This window comes from Leopardus geoffroyi, chromosome X (assembly GCF_018350155.1).
Source record: "Leopardus geoffroyi isolate Oge1 chromosome X, O.geoffroyi_Oge1_pat1.0, whole genome shotgun sequence".
NCBI classification, from domain to species: domain Eukaryota; kingdom Metazoa; phylum Chordata; class Mammalia; order Carnivora; family Felidae; genus Leopardus; species Leopardus geoffroyi.
In genome coordinates this window covers 1,609,718-1,632,053 of record NC_059343.1, presented here as the reverse complement: position 1 = coordinate 1,632,053, position 22,336 = coordinate 1,609,718, and the positions used below count along the sequence as shown (strand labels likewise).

Genomic DNA, 22,336 nt, shown 5'->3' with positions numbered 1-22,336 from the left:
ATGGATGGATAGGGGATAGATAATAGATGGATAGATAGATGCATAGATAGATACACAAGTAGATACATAAATAGATACATACATTGGATGGATGCATGATAGATAGATAGATAGATAGATAGAGACAGTAGAGATAATAGATAGATATAGATGATGGATGGATGGATGATTGATAGATGATAGATAGATAGATACAGAGATACAGAGATACAGAGATAATATATATAGATGATGGAAGGATGGATAGATACATAGATAGACAGAGATAATAGATAGATATAGGTGATGGATGGATGATTAATAGATGATAGATAGATAGATAGATAGATAGATAGATAGATATAGATGTTAGATATGATGGATGGATGGATGGATGGGTGGATGGATACATTATTGATAGATGATAGATACATAGACACATAGATACATGGATATAGATATGATGATGGATGGATGGAGATAGATAGATAGATAGATAGATAGATATGCTGGAAGGATAGATGGATAGATGTATGGATGGGAGGATATATGGATGGATGGATGTTGAGGTGGATAGATAGAGAGATAATAGATGGATGGATGGATGGATACATAGATAATGATTGATGGATAGATACATCATAGATGGATGGATAGATAGAGATTACATAGAAAGTAGATAGATAGATAGATAGATAGATAGATAGATAATAGGTGGGTGGATGGATATATAGATAATGATTGATGGACAGATAGATAGATGATGGATGGATGGATAGATAGGTACAATTGCTTCTATCACAAGATTTTTTTTTCTCATTTGATTGTACCGTGGTTTACAGTCTTATTATGTCTGTGAAAACGGGGTATGGGAGCCAGACAAGCAGTGATGTTCACGTGAGCATTACCGTGGGCGAGACAGGCACATCATCCCTGGGAAGGGATCTTCAGCCAGAGCTCCTTAATTTCTGGAGACAGAACCAAGGAGCCAGCGTTGCAAGGAGGTCATACTTCAAAGACATTCCAGTCCTGGGATCCTGCACGCCGTCCCCTCCCCCCCTCCCCCGCAGCGCCCTCTCTGCCCACAGACCTTCGTCTCGCCTGTAACCGACGACGCCTGGGCTGTTGGTGAAGAGAACACAATAGAACTCACTCCAGTTCCCTGAAGCATCAATGCAAATACAACAGAGGAAGCCAGAGGGCCCAGAGGGCAGGGGGTACGGTCCCCTTCAGAAGGGATCCTGGTAGGAATTCGGGAACACTCTGTACCCACACACTGACACGTCACCTCACAGCCCCAAATGACTCCAGACCAAAAACACGCAAGGATCCCGTTCCGGGGCGTGCACTGGAAAAAGCAGCCAAGGGGAGAAACGGGGAGAGGCTGTAAGTCCGGGTTGACAGCTTCAGTGTGCGACCTGCCCAGCAGGACGGTGACAGGGCAGCGGAAGGTCAGTACGCGCCAGGAAGCCTTCTGCAAGGTGCTGGATCACTGGGGGGTCCTCAGAAGAGCCATCTTGGTCCCAGGCCACATCCAGCAACATCTGCAGGCATTTGGGGCGGTCACAACCTGGGCAGTGGGAGGTGTCACGGGCCTCTGGTCTTATCCCTCAACGGGGAGCGAGGCGGGGTGCACCACAGGTCACGTGGAAATTCCAAGATGTGTCTCCGCTTAGTTGGGTTAAAAAAACTAACCTAAAGCAAACAGTCCACAAAACACAAGGAGTCCCGCTGCCCTCCTCCATCACCCGCATCCCGGGGTGGAACCGGGTTCCTGTCCTTTGTTAAGTTCACAAAGAATGTTGGACGCCTGGAGCCATTAAGACTGCTGTTATCTGCCAGGCGGGAGCCCCCAGTGGAAAGTCTGCAAGGCTCAGGCCCCCGGGTGGGGTTGGGGGGGGTTGGTGACCACACACAGGGGCTTTGAGGGGGGATGTGTTGATGGGACGGCCCACCTGGGAATGCGCAGCAAGGTCTGATTCAGGAAAGCCTTGGAAAGGAAGTCTTTGGTGTGACGGCTGTGCCTCCGGCAGGAAGAAGCCGGCTCCCCGGTGAGTAGAAAAGAACAGACACAAACAAAAACAATGGCCTCAAACCCCAGAGCAGCTCCCCAACGCGGGCATCCGCCTCAGCGGCTGCGAAGTTCCTGGCCTGTGATGCTGCTGGCCCGCGAAGGCACACCTATTTTCTGTTCCCCCTTTTCCTTGCGGAGGCAGACGCAGGCTGCAGGGGAAGGGGCGCGGGCTGCGAGGAGCTCGGGAGAGGCATTTTCAAGGCAATCGGTTGGCCGCTTTGGAGGGAGACCCAGCACAGAGCCCTGAGCTGTGGACAGAGGTCAGGAGGTTGCGACCCGCTGGGGAACGAATGAGTCACCGGCCCCCGCGGGAGCCTTGTGCGCTGCCCCCCGGGCGCCTTGCGTGTTCTAATGAGTAACAGAAGGTCTCCTGTACCAACAGGCCGCTGGCCACGGCCCCGGCCACTCTCTGCACAACCGAACTTGATTCTCCTCCACCTCCTTGCTGTGGCTTTGAACGGGCTGAGTCGCTGTGCACATGCGTGCGGCCGGCCGGCCGGCCAAGGAGGCCTGGGCACTGGCGGCCGCCTCAGGACAGTCCCACAGGACCAGCCGTGCCCCCTGCTGCACCGCCAGCCGATCACTGAGGTCCAGGCGGCCCGGCCCCGACGGAGCACAGCCATCCAGGTAACTGGGAAGCCCACAGAAGCGTGACGTTATCACTGACTGGTCCCCCCCACCCCATCTCTCTCTCTCTCTCTCTCTCTCTCTCTCTCTCTCAGACACACACACACACACACACACACCCCTGGGGTGACTGCAAAAAGGAACCAGATTGAAAGGAACCAGAAAAATCATGCAGAGATGGGGAAGCATGGAGACGGGACTGTGAACGGGTCTCAGAGCCTGTGGACTCGACGTGGCTGGGATCCCGGAGACTGGAAAGTGAGCTGGTTTTGGGAGCAGGTCCAGGCAGAGCCGGGAAGGCAGGCTTGCTCTCTGGGGTCTGGAGGACAGCCGGGAAGCTGCGTGCAATTTCTTCCCACCCGGGGAAGACACTGCATTGAAGGGCTTTTCTTTCTCTGTGTCCTTATCTTTAACAAAAAAAAAAAAATTGACAGGGGCGCTTAAGTGGCTCAGTTGGTTGAGCATCCGACTTTGGCTCAGGTCATGATCTCACCATCTCTGAGTTCGAGCCCCACGTCGGGCTCTGTGATGACAGCTGGGAGCCTGGAGCCTGCTTCCGATCCTGTGTCTCCCTCTCGGCCCCTCCCCCACTCACACTCTGTGTCTTTCTCTCTTTCAAAAACAAATAAACATTAAAAACAAATGAACAAATGAAAAGACCGGGAATGTATGATTTGTGGGGCGAACAAAGCTGACCAGATCTGTAAACGTTGTTTCAGTGGAAGCCAGTGACACCCAGGCACGTTCCAACGGCAGAGTCGGGGTAGCGCAACGTGGGCAGAAAAGCCCCAAATATTTCTCGTCCTGCCCATGACAGACGCACGTTCCACATTCTTAACACAGCGTTCAGCTTCCTTAAAGCCTTTCTGACAGAGAAGACCATTCTTACGAGTGCTCGGTAGCTGTTTTAAGGTTTTATTGACACGATCCGAGCGCATCAAAATTTCCCGTTCGATAGGTAGGTACTATCTTACGTGTTGAACATCGTTATTACATACGTCCTTGTTTCTTACAGGAAATACGAGCGAAAAGAGAACATGTTACGTCTGGAGCACGCTTGGTAAGGTAGAAACACGTGAATCGCCAGTCTTCTGTTTGCGCCTCTACCTTTCTTTACGCCCCCTCGCTCAGGACGCATTGATGGAGCGCTCTGGCACACCTAGTAATTGCTGATGCATCTGGGGCGCTGGCCGTGGGGCTCAGGGTTTATATCGCTGTCCCACACTCTGCAGTCTGGGAGCCACTGGAAGGAATTCTACTTCACTTTTCGCAAGCCGCGTCGTCTGGTTTTCCGGGGTGCCCCCACTGCAAATCTTCTTTGGAGACTCAGATCCCGTGTTGATTTCATGGCCCCAGGGATTTGCACACTCTTGTCCCTCTGTATATGCACCTGCCCACAGAGACTTCCAGAAACAGGAGGGTCCCCACAGAGGCCACGGTTATGGTAGGGATAGTGGTAGGAAAGGCACCACCCCCCCCCCCCCCCCGCCCCGTGCCAGTCTTTGATAGTTTCACATTCATGCTAGAATATACGGCTACCTTTCATAGACTCAGAATCACCAGATGGCATTGGTGAGCTTTTGCCCTGACTTGGGCCCTGACTCAGTGGCCCAGTTCCCACCAACGGGCCACAGAGACCCAAGTTCAACACAGTTTACTTGTTTAAAGAAGAACGAGGAAGAGGCAAAGGCAGAGAGTTGTGGCTGTTCTGGGGACCTGATCCAAGCCACAAAAAAGGGCTTTCCTCAGTCATGGTATGAGTCCTAATAACAGACCCCAGGGCTTCCAAAGACAAAATGTTTACACTTCAGATAAAATCATCAAGGGCCACCCGGGTGGCTCAGTCAGTTGAGCGTCCGACTCTCGATCTCAGCTCAGGTCTCGATCTCACCGTTCGTGAGTTCAAGCCCCACCTCAGGCTTGGGCGGACAGTGCGGAACCTGCTTGGGATTCCGTCTCTCCCTCTCTCTCTCTTCCTCTCCATAATGCTCTCTCTATCAAAATAAATATACAAATTTAAAAAAAATAAAAAATAAAAAACCATCCCTCTCTCTCTCTTCCTCTCCATAACGCTCTATCAAAATAAATATATAAATTTAAAAAAAAATTAAAAAAACCATCCAGAAGGTGAATTGTTTTCAACTTTAAAACAAAAATCAAATACCTGAGAAATGTAGTCCAACCCTCCACAACACGATGCAATATCCAAGTCCCCTAGTGACGCCCCTACAAACGTCACTATTTAACTGGAAAGCAGCGTTAAGCTTTCGTTGGCGCCTTGTCTTGCAGGACCTGGCTAGCTGTGACAGTCGGCGCACTTCTGGGTGTGACGCCCTCTGCCAGCAGGGATCTATCTGGTTCGCGTCCAAACATCCTTCTTCTGATGGCAGACGATTTCGGCATTGGCGACATTGGCTGCTATGGCAACGACACCATCAGGCAAGGATCTGAGAACGGGTCCTCTGGCGTCTCGATGAAAACCCCACTGACAAGGGGTCAAACCTTTGACGTGTGCAGTCCACACCTTGACCGGATTCCGCACACGTCCGTGCCACGCCCCCTCGCCCCTCGTTCTGCCCTCACCAGCGCTAACCCCAGCTCAGATGCCTCCTACGTGTGACTCCTCATTTCACTTTGAAACGTGGTTTCTATCAGCACAGTCCATGAGGGACAGTGTCCAAAGATTCATTGGTGTTGCGTCTAAGTCAAACACCAGGGCTTCCTCACCCTCCACTTCCATCCATCAAGTCAAGTCTACCCAACCATGCATGACTTTCCCGGTGCTCCCCGCTGGAAAGCCCTGCTTCGGTCACACAAATCCATGCCCCCGTCACCCCAACATACCTCACCACACTCACCTGTCATCGCTAGCCCGTCTCGTGTAGAATGACCTCACTCCATCACCTGGGTCACATTCTAACTGCCCTTGGGCACTGAACTCAGCCAACACCAGGAAGTGTCATCTGAATCCCACCCTCGAGTCCCAACGACAGCGTGCGGCTGCCATGAGGTCGAATTTTCAGGTCCTCTCGTGGTTCACGTGACATCCCAAGTTCTGGCCACTGCCTTTTGGCCACTCCCAAGAACACCTTGCTGTGCTAAATGGTGATGGGCTGATTTTTCTATGAAATATGTAGCAGTTCTTGTAGACAAAAAACCCGTGTGTGTCTTTGTTCAGCAACAAAACTGTTCGTGTTTCTTCTGCAGGACTCCAAATATTGACCGCCTCGCACGAGATGGTGTGATGCTCACCCAGCACCTCGCGGCCGCGTCAGTGTGTACCCCAAGCAGGGCTGCTTTCTTAACGGGCAGATACCCTCTCCGATCAGGTCTGTTCTCCCTCATATCTCACCATGGCTCTGGAGAAGAGCGTGTTCCCTGTAACTCCTCTAACGCAGGTATTAAAGCATGGGTCCACTGGTGTCGTGGGGAGAGAATAATCTGATATCGCCATAGTTTTACCATCGGATATAGAGCCCCACCGATAATGACGTGACTCTGATGGGGCATTTCAGTAGGAATAGGCAAAAAGTTGGAAGTCTGTGTGATGTTCTTGGACCCTAAGGACGAAGAAGGTCCATATCAAGGGTTTTCCCCTTTGGTTAAAGCCAATTGATTGTACACGTCAACCGTATCTTGAAAGGCCTTCGCGGCACCATCTGAAGTAACGGGCTGGTGTTTGAATAACTGGACACTGGCCTGGCCATGTGACATATCAAATGAACTGTCACAGACCCTCCTGTATATGGGTCTCTGGCACCCTCTCATGTCCCAGGGAAGAAGGAATCCTGGCCAACTTAAGCTGAAACACCCCACCTGTCTTTGTTATGGCCGAGAACTACGTATGTTCCCCTAGTCTCCTGCGGAGTCAGATGCATTCTCAAAGGCTTGGAAAATCTCAGAAAGAATTCTCCAGGTCCCCAAAAGGTGATCAGTGGGAACTATGTTCACTCTTTGAACCAGGTGGATCTTCCCTAGTAAGACTGAGCTGCATTGGTGAAAATGGCCTAGGGGCATAGAGCACCTTCTAAGTCAGTGGTTTTCAACTGTATACTTCAGAACTTCAGAAAAATGTTTAACCTACCTTTTGGAACACTCGCGTCCATGCCTTGGGTATGTCAGGGCTGGTAGGAATTATAGCCATGGCTCCCTACCTTGCTGGCACATTTGAATCATCTAGGGCGTCTTGCAACCCACCCCAAATTCCACCCCCAACCAACTGAACTCAAACTCTCTGGATCGACGACCAGGTTTCAGAATAGTTTGAAGCTTCTCAGATGATTCCAAAGTGCAGACAAGTTTGAGAACCCCTGGGTTATATCAAGAGTTTGGTGAAATTATAAAACCAATTTTAATTCCCCTTCCTGTGTCCTTTCATCCTCTTTGTGTGCATAACCTTCACACAGCAGCACAGTTAAGTGTTTTTGCTAAATGTTCAATTAATTTTTCACTGCCTATTTTACATGAAAAATTAACCATAATGGCAAATGTCGATGTATGATGGTAACATTTCTTTGAAAATGATTCCTCAAAGGTATGGTTTCCAGTAATGGTTATCGTGTTCTTCAGTGGACGGGAGTATCTGGAGGGCTTCCGACCAACGAGACAACATTTGCAAAAATATTAAAGGACAGAGGCTATGCCACTGGGCTAATAGGTATGTGCAGTTTTTAAAGTATTAATCACATTACTTTTATATGACGAGGATATTCAACCATAAAGCTTGCAAATTACGTGGTCATGACACACTGGGATCGTCCACCAGACAGAAAGCTCCCTCTGTGCATGCAGGAATGACCTTAATACCTGCAGGTTGCTTCGTGCAAAGTACATGTTCAAGAAATGTCCACTTAATGAAGCATCTAGCATGTCATACTATTTGCTGATGCACTGTCACAAAAAAATTAGAAAATTCTTTTCTAATGTCACCAAATTACCAACAATTTCCACAACGTCGTTCCCCCTAAATTCCACTTAGAAATGTGCCTCTTAGTACATTCCCTCTCTGCTTCCACAAATAGCATGCTGACTTTTCTGTATGTCAACAAACCATGCCATGTGTAAGTACAATCAGGGACAGTAGTTTCTTGAGAGGGGACCAAAGCTGTCACTATCGTTATCATCTTATACTGATAATTTTTATTAACAGTGCCATTTATTGACCATAAAAAAGCAAGACCACCTGATACACTGACCATCAAATCTGACAGGCTCTTTGTTGTTTTCGGGACAGAAGTCTACCCACGTGGAACATTCCTTGGAAAATTGCATGAGGTTTTCTGGATGGGAGACACCATTTGGGGTGGTGGGAAGATACACGGGCCTCTTTGTCAATACCCTAGTAGTGACAGTAGAGAAGCTAAACACCTGTCATTGGTTGAACTTGACAGTTGTGTTCTGTAGAACCTAATGTCCACCATGATCCTGACCATCATTTCAGTGCTTTAACAAAGAGAGGGACAATCCCAAAGTCAAGAAATCTTTTCTCCGCTGACTACAGCAGATTGCATTTTCTTTTTTTTTTTTTTAATTTTTTTAACATTTATTTATTTTTGAGACAGAGAGAGACAGAGCATGAACGGGGGAGGGTCAGAAAGAGGGAGACACAGAATCTGAAACAGGCTCCAGGCTCTGAGCTGTCACCACAGAGCCCGACGCGGGGCTCGAACTCACGGACCGCGAGATCATGACCTGGGCCGAAGTCGGCTGCTTAACCGACTGAGCCACCCAGGGGCCCCCAGATTGCATTTTCTAGAGCAATCTGAGCATCCTGTGCCTTCCTTATTGACCTACCAGAGACCTTTGCGAATTCAGGCACAGTAGATTGAATAATGCTCACCAGAGATATCATGTCCTACATGCTGGAGGCTGAAAATATTACTTTCTATGGAAAAAGGGTCTTTGCAGATGTGATTAAGTTGAGGATCTTGATATCACCTCACACCTGTCAGAACGGCTAACATTAACAACTCAGGCAACAACAGGTGTTGGGGAGGATGCGGAGAGAGAGGATCTCTTTTGCATTGTTGGTGGGAATGCAGCTGGTGCAGCCACTCTGGAAAACAGGATGGAGGTTCCTTAAAAAACTAAAAATAGAACCACCCTACGACCCAGCAATTGCACCACTAGGCATTTATCCAAGGGATACAGGTGTGCTGTTTCGAAGGGGCACAGGCATCCCCATGTTTATAGCAGTGCTATCAACAATAGCCAAAGTATGGAAAGAGCCCAAATGGCTATCGATGGATGAATGGAGAAAGATAATGTAGTATATTTATACAATAGAGTATTACTCAGCAATCAGAAAGAATGAAATCTTGCCATTTGCAACTACCTGGATGGAACTAAAGGGTATTATGCTAAGCGAAATTAGTCAGTCAGAGAAAGAGAAATATCATACGACTTCACTCATATGAGGACTTTAAGAGACAAAATAGATGAACATAAGGGAAGGGAAACAAAAATAATATAAAAACAGGGAGGGGGACAAAACAGAAGAGACTCTTAAATATGGAGAACAAACAGAGGGTTACTGGAGGGGGTGTAGGAGGAGGGATGGCCTAAATGGGGAAGGGGCACTAAGAAATCTACTCCTGAAATCACTGTTGTGCCATATGCTAACTAACTTGGATGTAAATTTAAAAATAAATTAAATAAACATCACAGTTATGTTCACAAATGAAAAAAAAATACAATACATAAAATAAAATAAAATAAGGATCTTGAGAAGACAAGATTGTTCTGGATGACCCACGTGGGTCTTATGTGCAAGGACAAGGGTCCTTTACAGACCGATGTAGAGAGATATATGACACAGAACGGGAGAAGGCAGTATGGCCAGAGGCAGAGATGGGAGGGATATGACCACAAGTCAAGGAATACTTGGAGCCCCCAGAAGACATAAGAGGCAGGAAAGATGCTCCTGTGGAGCCTACAGGTGGAGCACAACCCTGTCACCCCTTGATTTGGGGCTTCTGGCCTCAGAACTACAACGGCACAAATTCCGATTGTTTTAAGCAACCATGTTTACGGTAATTAGTCACAGCAGCCTAGGGAACAATATGGCCCATAATGCTGCCACACGAGATCCGGGTCCAGGTTGTGCTTTAAATCACAGTGAGCACTACTCACACCCATCTGGCTGTCCTGCCCTTTTTCCGCTCCCAGCAGAGCACCCGGAATGTGGCGAGCACACGATACCCGCTACACAATGACCCAACTATTTGGCCTTTCAGGAAAATGGCACCTGGGTCTCAACTGTGAATCTTCCAACGATCACTGCCACCACCCTCTCAACCACGGATTCGACCATTTCTACGGAATGCCGTTTTCCATGATGGGAGACTGCATCCGCTGGGAATTGTCAGAGAAGCGTGCAGGTATGGAGCGGAAACTCAACGTCTGCTTCCAAATCATGGCCTTGGCTGCCCTCACGCTCACCGCTGGGAAACTCACCCACCTGACGTCAGGCTCATGGACTCCGGTCATCTGGTCAACCATGGCTGCCATCTTACTCTTTACGACCTCGTATTTCCTGGGAGACCTGATTGTTCACGCAGACTGCTTTCTGATGAGAAACCACACCATCACTGAGCAACCCATGCGCTTTCCAAGGACGACATCTCTTATTCTCAAAGAGGTCTCATCCTTCATCCAAAGGTGAGCGTCCAAGGAAGGGTTAGCTTCATCCTAGGGCTCTGGTCCATGGTGAAAATGCATTTTGAAAAGTCTTTTTCTATAATGAGGATAAGACCAGTGAAATCACCGTAGCCCAGAAAGACGTTTTTGGTAAACTGTGTCATAGATGATGTTCAGTTGAGCCCCACTTGAGTCAGTCCCATTGCGTAAGCACCCGCTGATCACCACCGGCCGTATTTAACTAACAAAACAAACTGAAACACCCGTAGATTTACAATAAATTCTAAATATTTTTAAAGCTCTATCATCAGAACTACATTGTCCTCTTGGTAACTTTAGGCTAAATGTGAGTTTGAGTAACAAGGAACTTACTGTGTCAGAGCCAGGAGGGACTTAATGAAAAGCTACGCCAAACAGAGGTAGTTTCTATGCTCCCCAAGGGTGTTCCAGTAAAGTGGGGGCAGGGGGGCCCCTGGTGAACCCCAGTTCACTTGGTGGTGATGAGGTTGTGATCATGTTCCAGAACATTCTTTTCATGGAAGTGCCTAACGTGAGTCTGAAATGATGTTGACAGTACAGTTGACCTTGAACAACGTGTGGGTTTTGAGACGCCCACACCATGTGCTGAGGAAAATCATGAATAACTTTGACTCTCCCAAAAACGTAGCTGTTAATAGCCTATTGTTGACTGGAAGTTTTACTGATCACATGAAGAGTCGATCAACACATTGTTTGTGTGCTATATGTATTCTATGCTGTGTTCTTACAATAAAGTGAGCTAGGCAAGCCCAGGTGGCTCCGTCCGTAGAGCATGGGACTCTTGATCATGGGGTTGTGAGTTTGAGCCCCATGTTGTGTATAGAGATTACTTAACAATAAAACTTAAAAAAAAAAAAAAAAAAGAAAGCCAAATATGCAATATCACTTTATCCTATACACTAAGGATTGAGGTGGGAACCTATACCGACATAATTGAATGAAATAAATAACTGAATTAAGTAAACTCCAGCCACCTGGAATTGTCTTACCTTCAGATCCAGAGGCACATACACCTATAAACTGCTAAAAACCAGGAAAAAAATACGTGTCATATCTGTGCCATTTTTTAAGTTTCTTCATTTATTTTTGAGAGAGAGAGAACCAGCAAGGGAGGGGCAGAGAGAAAGCAGGAGACAGGATCCAAAGTGGGCTCTGAGCTGTCAGCACAGAGCCCGATGTGGGACTCGAAGTCAGAAACCGTGAGATCATGACCTGAGCCAAAGTCAGACGCTCAACCAACTGAGCCACCCAGGCGCCCCTCAACAGACTTTAGAAGGGTGACGCCATCACATTAAACACTAGCAGGTAGACTTCTTTAAGGACATAACGATCTAGATCCCTATTTTGCGTCTTTTAGGGCCTCGGTCTCTGCTTTACGTAAAAGTAAACCCAGTCGTGTTATTTATTCTCAGAAACAAGCAAAGACCTTTCCTCCTCTTTGTGTCCTTTCTACACGTGCACACCCCTCTGATCACCACTGAGAAGTTCCGCGGGAAGAGTGTCCATGGGCTGTACGGGGATAACACGGAAGAGATGGACTGGATGCTGGGTAAGTGCCTTTTCCCCGTGCAGACAGGATGGTTGCTTCTCCGGAAACAGCAGCAGGAAAGGACAGTAATGCAGACTACACATGGAACAGGCAGTGTGAACAGTGCGATCTCATTGCACAGGAAGGCTGCGAGCGATTGTAGCCTTTTCGTCTCTCTGATGGCTTTGTTTCTTCTCATCACACTGTCTTAGGTGGGTTGATGTTGGATCTTCCCCCAGGAGAACAGAGCTTAAAATTCCCGTGGGGTAGGATTGTCTTGCCCTGTTCTCCCAGTGCATCCCCTGCGTTTGGAATGATGCCCGGAATGCCAGAAAGGGCACATTTGTCCCATGAGTACATGGATACAGACACACACACACTTCCCTGCTCCTCACACGAGGATTCGGGTCCCCTCGGGCTGACGTGCCGGTGGACAGAGAGGGCCAAGAGATGCAGAATGATGGGAATCAGATTTTAGGAGAAAACATACTTTAAGAAATTCGCCGAAAACATCACTTTGGGGGAAAATGTATGACTTGAATGAACTGTTGGAGAAAAGAGTGGCGGTTGTGAGACCTCTAGGCAAAGATTGATGTCGCATTGCGTCCCCCCATGGGACTTTGTGATGCCATTTTCTTCAGGGCGAACTCATTCACCATTGCCACTATGGTCCTTGTGTGGAAAAGATGAAAAATGACTGGAAAATCCAGAGTCGGATGGCCAACCAACTGAGCCACCCAGGCACCCTAGATATTGAGTGTTGAAAACGGAATTCACCATGTCACGGTTGGGGGAAAATCTGCTACATGAATGCATGTGCCGGTGTATGTACTCGAACACTTACTGAGTGATAGAATCTGAAATTCTACAGTACAGAACTAAGAACCCCCTAAGTCCATCAAGATAAGGAACCCAAGATACATTTAAGGAATCTTTCCTATAGCCTTAGTGCCTCGGTGTTCCACTTGCAAACACAGCCAAACCACAGTATGATCATTTAAAAAAAATTTTTTTTAACATTTGTTTATTTTTGAGATGGAGAGAGACAGAGCATGAACGGGGGGAGGGCCAGAGAAATAGAGGGAGACACAGAATCCGAAGCAGTCTCCAGGCTCCGAGCTGTCAGCACAGAGCCCGATGAGGGGCTCAAACTCACAAACCGTGAGATCATGACCTGAGCCAAAGTTGGTCACTCAATGGGCTGAGCCACCCAGGCGCCCCTAAAAAATTTTTTTAATATTTATTTTTTTTTGAGAGAGAGAGAGGGAGCACAAGCAGGGGAGGGGCAGAGAGAGAGGGAGACACAAAATCCGAAGCAGGCTCCAGGATGTGAGCCATCAGCAAAGAGCCCAACGAACCCATGAACCATAAGATCATGACCCAAGCAGAAGTCGGATGCTTAACTGACTGAGTCACCCAGGCGCCCCGGTGAGATCATTTTTTAAGTGAAAATAATTGTCCTCACGTAGAGAGGCAGAGGACAAGGGATTTTTAGGACAGAGAAACTATTTTGTCAGTTACTATAATGCCACATACATGGCATTATGCATTTTATCAAAAGCTTTAGAATGTACAGCACCAAGAGTGAACCACGGTTTAAACTGGAGACTTCAGTTAATAATCATTTATCAGGAGAGCCTGGATGGCTCAGTCAGTTAAGCATCTGACTCTTAATCTCAGTTCACACCATCATCTCACATTTGGTTGAGTCTGAGCCCCTTGTCGGGCTCTGTGCTGATAGCGTAGAGCCTGCTTGGGATTCTCTCTCTCTCCCTCTCTCTGCCCCTCCCCTGCACGTGGTCAATCAGGCACTCTTTCTCTCTCTCCCAAAATAAATAAACTTAAAAAAACAAAAGAGTTTATCAGTATCCCTCATTGATATGACTCAACTTCTCTATAAAACCCAAAGCTGTTCTAAAAAATAAAATCTGTCCATCAAAGGAGGGGGGTTCAATAGAGCCACAAATTGAAATATCTTTGCCCAAAACAAAGCAACTGAACACAGAGATGGCTGAACAATGAGTCAAAAAAAGAAAAAAAGAAACAAAAATAGTGGCATGGTTCATTTAAAGCTACGTGATTGCGCTCCCTCCAACCAATTAAAATGCAGAGATCATCAGACCGTATGAAAAAGCAAGACCCAACCCAAAAGAGATACTGGTTAAATATAAAGAAACAGATGATAAAGTAAAAGGAAAAGCCAAGAATGGGATCTCTTTGGGACTGTAGTCAACCTCCATGACACCCCGTGCTCATGACAAAGCAAGTTGGAAGTTCTGTCTATTGTTAGGAAGAAATAAGATTTCCTGTTGAGGTAACTGTAAGAAACTTTGAGCCACACTGGTAAACTCTTCTCCATTAATGGACATATACCTCCAACGCCATTGTCAGCCTGCTTCTTAGACCCTCTTGGTCTCTTTCCTTTTTTCCTTCTCTCCTGTGTGTGTGTGTGTGTGTGTGTGTGTGTGTGTATGTGTGTGTGTGTGTTTAGTTTTTTTTAATGTTTATTCATTTTTTGAGAGACAGAGACACAGAGCATGAGCGGGGGAGGGGCAGAGAGAGAGAGGGAGACACAGAATCCTAAGCAGGTTCCAGGCTCCAAGCTGTCAGCACAGAGCCGGACGTAGGGCTCGAACCCATGAACTGTGAGAACATGACCTGAGCTGAAGTTGGATGCTTAAGCGACTGAGCCACCCAGGTGTCCCCTGTTTTTCATTTTTTGTTTTTGTTTAATGGAAGCATGGTTGACTCCATAATCTTCTTTTGCCTCCTTTTTAAATTTTTGCTATTTTTTTTTCCTATGCAATATATTCCATGTAGCTTGTCTGAAGCATGTTGGAAACAGAATGGGGTGCATCCGAGGGTGTATATGAACCTTGGGTCGGTGATGCTCGGAATAGCATGACTACACTGGTGTTCGCTCCCATTCATGTGCTAACACTAAAGGCTTATTCTCATGGAGAGCTCCAAAATACTCCAGCATGCACGGAAGACTTTGGTTTAAGACGGCCTTCCCTTTTGACTGGCTCATACGCCATCTATTCTTTGCAGGGAAGATCCTTGATACTTTGGACACGGAAGGCTTGACCAACAGCACCCTGGTTTATTTTACGTCGGATCATGGGGGATCTTTAGAGTCTCGACTCCGAAACAACCAGTATGGCGGCTCGAATGGAATCTATAAAGGTAGGCAGAGTCCCAGATCCTTGTGTCTGGTCTTTATCTCCACCCTACAGTTCCCCACCCTTCCCTTGGAATGGGGCCATGCATGTCAAGAGAGTCACCAGAGACTCTGCTTTTCTATTCAGGGTAGAAAGTATAATTTGTCATACTGAAACTTGATTTTTTTTTTTTTCTTTTGCACAACGCTGTGGTTTCGGGAGAATCACAGAATTATGAAAACATCACCACCGCTCAATCGCAAAACATGGTCAATTCCTCAGAAAGAAACTCAGTACCCATGTAGAGTCATTCTCGGGTCCTCCCTGTGCCCAGCCTCTGGCAACCACCAACTCTTTCTCTGTTTCCCTCTTCTACCCAGTTCATGTAAATGAATCGTGCAGTACGTGGTCCTTGACAACTGGCTTCTTTCAGCGAGCACGATGTCTCTCCCAGGTCCACCCACATCCTGGCACGTGTCAGTGCCGTGCTCCTTTTTATGGCTAAGCTTCCATTGTGTGGAGGGGCCACAGTTTGATTACCCATTCATTGAGTGAGGGACTCCGGAATTAGGCAATGCATCCAAGGAGGGTGGGTACCTGTGGTGGCCACATCATATGCAAACTAGAATGCTATCAACCACAGACATATCATTATCAGATGTACCCCAAGGATTGTAAAACACACTGCCAAAAAAATACGGCCCGATCACATTCTTTTCTGTTCGTGTTTACACACAGGTGGCAAAGGGATGGGGGGCTGGGAAGGCGGGATCCGCGTCCCGGGGATCTTCCGGTGGCCTGGGGTGCTGCCGGTCGGCCGAGTGATCCACGAGCCCACCAGCCTGATGGATGTTTTCCCCACCGTGGTCCAGCTGGGGGGCGGTGAGGTGCCCCAGGACAGGTACATAACAGCCCAAAGAAACTCAAGCAGCTCAATTTTGCCTGCAGACAAACGTGTATGTGAAATGTCATTGTCACTTCTGCATTGCGTGACGTGCCCGTGATATCAGTTTCTGGGAAAACACTCCAGGCCCCCCGTTATGAGCTATTAAGATCAGCTGTCCATTTCATCTTATACACAGAATGTTTATTTCCCTTCTTCTGATGCATAAGTGGAGCCATGTTATTATGGTGGCCATTGAAAAAATCTAACAATTCATCGTGGGAAATTACTTTTCATGTAGTGTGGTAGAGATTTTGTACAGATTCCAATTTTTTTGTCTTAAAAATTATAGAGACTTTTTGGGGAAATAGAAAATAATATTATTTCATAATCTAATTAATTATGTATATAATCATATAATCATAATGATGCAAAAATATAAGAAATATATGATTCTCATACAATTATAAATTGTTTGATATATATCATGTCGATCTATCTATATGTAGATCTATCGAGATATGTAGATTTAGATATATGATTTAGATACATTTTCCATATTTTATGCATATTCATGTAAACACATATATACTTAGACATCTTTCTGAACAGACAAAAAATTTAATGCCTTCATGGTATTTTCTTTCAACCATCCCCTTATAATTTTTAGCCTTGCTTTAAAAAAAATACTGTCTTATCATGTTACTGTCTGTCATGATTACCTCCTTATTAAGAATCCCCTAGAAGGTGAATTCCTGAGTCAAAGCGTATGGCCGTTTACAGATAAATCTTTTCATGTATTTTGTCAAAATTTTCCCTAGGAACCACAACCAGACATATGCAAGATGTCTACTTTAAAACATAACAGAGCTAAGATAAATGTAAATTTTGTACAGGTAATTTATATAAAATTACTCATATGTGTGTATACAAATATACATATATGTGTGTATTATAATTTCCACCATTTTATCCCTGGAGAGGTTGAATATTTCATACCTTTAGTCAACATTCTTCTGTTTTTTCTTGCATTGAACATCATATCTCTGGTTGATTTTTTTTTTTTCTAACTGGGTGCTAATCTTTAAATTAATTTCTAATTTATCATTTGCTTTAAAAATAAAAATTTGACATGTATATTGCAGATGTGTTTCACTAGATGAAAAAAGAAATGCAGCCATATAATGCATATATTTATGTTATATATATGTGTGTATATATATGGATATATAAGGATATACACATGTATTTATGTGTGTATATATATATGTGTGTGTGTATATATACACACAAAACCAATGTTATATATTGTATGTGTGTGTATATATATGGATATATATAAGGATACACACATGTACAAAACCAATACTGTATATTATATATATGTGTGTGTGTATAAGAATATACACAAAGATATATATACATATATATATATTTATATGTATATAAACACGATGAAGAACATTAATGAAACTAGAGAAAAAGATCCCCTTTCCATGGGCATCTGTCAAAACCTATCCTCAGTATTGGTGATTTACATCTGACGCACAAGATTCTGAAGAGTAATCAAGACAATTAAGAAAAATCAAGAAGGATCACTGCAGTTGTCCATAAAGTCATTTGATTACCTTCAAGTATGGGGAAAGTTAATGGCCCGATACATCCACGCAACTTTACTGCTTTAGGAGTGGTGGGCAAGTCCCAAAGAAACACAGACCTGTTTCCCACCCTGAAGCAGTGGACCCCGTCACTAGGACATCAAATGCTCAGGGCCATCCCTGCAAATCACAAGTAGTGGGTTTAAGCTGTCTCCTGCAAAGTGTGGAGAACATGGAACTGGAGTCCCTAGAAGACCTCCGTCCTGAGTGGGATGGAGTCACACCTTGAAACTGGAGAAGACAAGGAAGGGAAGAGGGAAGAAAACCCAACAGGTGGGGCTAGGGGAGGGAACACAAAAGCAGGACGAGCAGCAGGCAAGGAAATGGTACTCAGTCTTGATGAATACACCGTAGGCTGCAATGGCTTAGAACCCAGTACAGTATAAAACCAGAGAGACAGGTCACAGAACCTTCGGCTTACGTTTGCATTCCTAACAAGGTCGGTCTGGCAATCGCTGGATCCTTGGGGATACTTTAGCCGAAGGTGATGTTGGCAGACAAAGAACGGAGGCACCTGTCCCAGTGCTTCCCTAAACTTGCTAAGGCTCGAGCACGCCTTCCGTGCATCCTTGCTGCACCCCTGAGTCCCTGTGCTCCTCGTCTGCAGGGTGATTGATGGCCGGGACATGCTGCCCTTGCTGCTGGGGACAGCACAGCACTCGGATCACGAATTCCTGCTGCATTACTGCGAGAATTTTCTGCACGCAGTCCGCTGGCACCAACGTGACGGTGAGTTCTCTGGAACACGGAGTCACGTCTTGGCTTGTACTCCCATGGCTCTGCTTCACATGAGCCCTTATGATCCCTTTCTTGACCGTATTTTCCCCTCACAGCTGCCGGATGCAAGCGGTCAGTCACCTTATCACCATATTACCATTGTTTAGGGGATTTCATGTGGCCTCCCAGAACACAGGTGTTCTAGTCTGCCTCTCATCTTTGAAACCTGTGCTCTTAACCTACATTGGTCTCCACCTGTCCCAACCACCTTCTCTCAACAACATGATTTCATCCTTGTAATAATCACTAGTTTATGATATAAGCAGCAACATGCATACCAAATAATTTTTGCATTTCAAAACTTCCTGGGCTATTTTGGCCCACTGGCCTTTTTTTTTTTTTTTTAATTTTTTTTAACGTTTATTTATTTTTGAGACAGAGAGAGACAGAGCATGAACAGGAGAGGGGCAGAGAGAGAGGGAGACACAGAATCGGAAACAGGCTCCAGGCTCTGAGCCATCAGCCCAGAGCCTGACGCGGGGCTCGAACTCACGGACCGCGAGATCGTGACCTGGCTGAAGTCGGACGCTTAACCGACTGCGCCACCCAGGCGCCCCCCCACTGGCCTTTTAAAAGAAGTCTAAAATCATTTGCAAGGGCTTTTTTTACTGTTTATTTTTTTTATAAATATTTATTTTTGAGAGAGAGTGCAAGCGGGGAAGCGGACAGAGGATCCAAAGTGGGCTCTGCATTAACAGCAGCAAACCCGGTGTGGGGCTCGAACTCACGAACCATGAGATCATGACCTGAGCTGAAGTTGGATGCTCAACCAGCTGAGCCACTCAGGATCCACTGCAAGATTTTTTTTTTTTTAATCCGATGGGACTATGATTTGGCTCTGCATCCCATGTATAAACTGACTCTGAGAGAAGATTGGTTATCTTTATAATATCAGATTTTCCTGACTGAGTCACGTTATGCCCCTCTACTTAGTCTTTTTGTTTAAAAAATATTGATTTCATCAAGCACATTGTTCCCATCCCTACTAATTTCATTGTATTTTAATTGCCTCCATATTTCTATGCATCTGATCTCCATCATCACTTAAGTGGCATTGCTAGAGGTTTTCCATTGTTAGAAATTTTTTGTTTAATTCAGCTCTTGCATTTACTGTAGAACTGTTAGTTTTGAATTTTACACACAATTGATTTCTGCTGCCACCTTTGTCTTCTGATAACAGAGTTTCATTCGAGTTACTTTTCTTCATTTCTATTTCCCTTCTATTACTCTTCTGTGCCTTGACATTTTCTCCTCTCTTTTGGATTTGCCCTATGGATTGATTGGATTTGTGACTTTATGATTGCATAGGTTTTGTGTTTCTTTTCTTCTTCCACTGTTTGGGAAGGACTGTATCCTTCTTGTGATTTAACTGTTATCTTTCCATTCCTCAAAACCATCCTCTAGAAGTCTCCAGCCATCGGAATCAAGGGTGAAGGAATTCCTCCTGGGGTCTCCCTTATTTGAGGAAGTTACCATAGATTTCTTCTTTTTCTTTTTTTTTTTTTTTTTTTTTTTTTTTTTTTTAGTGTTTAGCATTTTTTGGAGAGAGAGACAGAGTGTGAGCGGAGGAGGGACAGAGAGACAAGAAGAAACATAATCTGAAACAGGCTCTAGGCTCCAAGCTGTCAGCCCAGAGCCTGACACGGGGCTCCAACTCGTGAACTGTGAGTTTGTGACCTGAGCCTGAGCCAAAGTTGGATGCCTAACTGACTGAGCCACCCAGGTGCCCCCTATAACATACACAGTTTTAAAATGTTTATTTATTTTTGAGAAAGAGAGAGAGAGTGAGCAGGAGTAGGGCAGAGAGAGAGGGGGGCAGGATCTGAAGGGGGCTCTGCACTGACAGCAGCAAACCCAGTGACGGGTTCAAATCCATGACCGTGAGATCATGAGCGCTGAAGTCAGACACTTAACTGACTAAACCACCCAGGCGCCCCCAGACTGTTTTCTTTAAACGTCCCTCCCTTTTCATCCATTGTTTTCCGTATTATTGTAATCTACGTTCAGGCTCAAGTTTGTTCTTTTACATTGTGGCTGCCCCTTAATGACCTCTCATCTCACAGTAACTGGGCGCATATCTCAATGTTTTTTCAAGGTCAGTAGACAGTGTGTGATTCTGGGAAGCCAGTGAGGGTGCTGTTGAAGAGGCTTGAACGTTGGGAATACGCTCCCTGTCTACTGCCCCCCCCCACCCCCCGGGTTACACATGGCTTCTCCAGACTCACTGTCGGGATACACGCGTGGGGGCCTCCCTCCCAGAGCAGCAGGAAGCCGGGAGGACAGGCTGTGCAGCTGGCACAACCCAACTCTGGGCAGGAGGCCAGTGCAGCGACCTCCCCGGTCCCTCCTTCTATTCTTTCAAAGTCCCTTCCTGAGGCAGAACGAGGATGGGTGCCCTCCCAGAGAGGAAGGTTGGTTGCTATAGCTTGCCCCCTCCTTTCTTCCTCCGTCTCTCCCTCCCTCCTTTCCTTTCCCTAGCTGCCCAGCGCCCTGGAGCAAGCTTCATGAGAGCAGCTAGTGCCCTTGTAAGCCTCTGAGCATCCTGCCTGGAACTACCTACCACACAAGGAACTCACTCCTTTGTAGCTTTATTGAGCTGCCCAATCTGCCCCTCCATTCATTACATCAGACACTTGGGCTTCTCCCAACACCCGTCCTCCGTCTCCACCTCAACCCATCCTCCTTCTCCACGTCAACCCTCTGAGATTCGTGTCCTTCCCTCAGGAGGAAGACTGTGGAAAGTCCACTACACGACCCCCGTGTTCCACCCACATGGGGCCGGCGCCTGCTACGGGAGAGGGGTGTGCCCGTGCTTCGGGGACCAAGTGGCCCATCACGACCCACCTCTGCTCTTCGACCTGTCCAGAGACCCCTCCGAGGCGCACGCCCTCACGCCGGACACGGAGCCCGCCTTTTACCGGGTGATGGACACAGTCTCACGCGCCGTGGAGGAGCATCGCCGGACGCTCAGGCCAGTCCCCGTGCAGCTGGACGCGCTGGGAAACATCTGGAAACCCTGGCTGCAGCCGTGCTGTGGCCCGTTTCCCCTCTGCTGGTGTGATCGGGAAAACGGCCAAGCATAAGCGCCTCCAGGGAGAACCAGGTCCCCCTTCCAGATCCCTGCAGGTCTTTGCTGGTGGAATTAAACCTCCCCTAGCGGGTTAAGTTATCCATTTGTGAGGGCGGACTAGTTTTGCATCTCAAAACAGGAAGTTATAAGGAACAGGCAGCCGGGTGCAGTCACCACTAGCTAGAAGGAGCCATGGGTGGGGGGGGGGGGGGGTGTTCACACCACCCACAACGAAGTGGGGAGGAGCAGAGCCCCCCACCCCCACCCCAGGGACTTTCACCCACAGACCTCAGTGTCACCCAGAGGAGGCCACTCTGGCCCCATCAAGAGCTCCGAGTCCCAGCGGAAGGGAGGTCCGTGCCAAACAGATTTTCAGGCAAAGAGCAGGTGCGCACCCAATATAATCAACGACCCCGAACACGTGGGAGTGGGGCCGATCATTATTCTTGGTGAACAAATGCCCCAGTGATTTAGGGACACCCAGAATTTGGGGGCTGTGCTGAGAATTGCACGTCCTTCGGCTCCGTGTTGGAAGGTCACTGAGCGATGACCAAGCTCCTTTGCTGGCTGGCTTTGCACCGCACCTGCCCAGGACGGGGCCTGTACTCCAGACTCCGTGCGCAACTACAGGTCGGTGCACACACACAGACACCTAGTCCCCGCCTGTGACCCTCCCCTGAGCCCAGCATCTGCAAGGAACCACGGAGGACGCAGCTTAAACCACGGAAATGTATTCTTCCAAAGCTCTGCAGGCCGGAAGCGCCCCAGCAAGGCGCGGGCAGGGACGGGGGCGGTAGGGCAAACTAGGCCCACTCCCAAGCTAGCGGGGAACGTTCATTCCCAATTCCTATCTCCCCCAAATGCAGAACTGAGCTGGAAGGATAACACGGGAACTAAGTAGC

The 22,336-nt window shown here is 47.0% G+C and overlaps 1 protein-coding gene across 2 annotated transcripts; it reads left to right on the top strand.

Annotated features, from left to right (window-relative positions):
* The first annotated feature begins 1,874 nt into the window (after positions 1–1,874).
* LOC123593995 (arylsulfatase L-like) lies at positions 1,875–21,533 on the top strand. 2 transcript variants are annotated; one of them, XM_045470539.1, is made up of 12 exons: positions 1,875–2,030; positions 2,196–2,680; positions 3,696–3,740; positions 4,970–5,119; positions 5,888–6,009; positions 7,215–7,337; positions 9,916–10,339; positions 11,770–11,906; positions 14,937–15,071; positions 15,785–15,947; positions 18,195–18,316; positions 21,089–21,533. In XM_045470539.1, exons 2-12 carry the CDS (start codon positions 2,532–2,534, stop codon positions 21,445–21,447), a joined length of 1,929 nt encoding a protein of 642 aa, XP_045326495.1. In that variant the 5' UTR covers positions 1,875–2,030; positions 2,196–2,531; the 3' UTR covers positions 21,448–21,533. The 2 variants fall into 2 exon arrangements, with proteins under 2 accessions (XP_045326495.1, XP_045326494.1); XM_045470538.1 differs by having other exon boundaries at positions 1,875–2,313; positions 2,436–2,680.
* Positions 21,534–22,336: the final 803 nt, after the last annotated feature.

Bases quoted from the DNA above. Each gene is read 5' to 3' on its own strand.
- LOC123593995 (XM_045470539.1), top strand. From the start codon at position 2,532: ATGCGTGCGGCCGGCCGGCCGGCCAAGGAGGCCTGGGCACTGGCGGCC. The intron at 3,741-4,969 runs GTAAGGTAGAAA...CTTGTCTTGCAG, and splicing joins TTACGTCTGGAGCACGCTTG to GACCTGGCTAGCTGTGACAG. The intron at 6,010-7,214 runs GTCTGTTCTCCC...GATTCCTCAAAG, and splicing joins CAGATACCCTCTCCGATCAG to GTATGGTTTCCAGTAATGGT.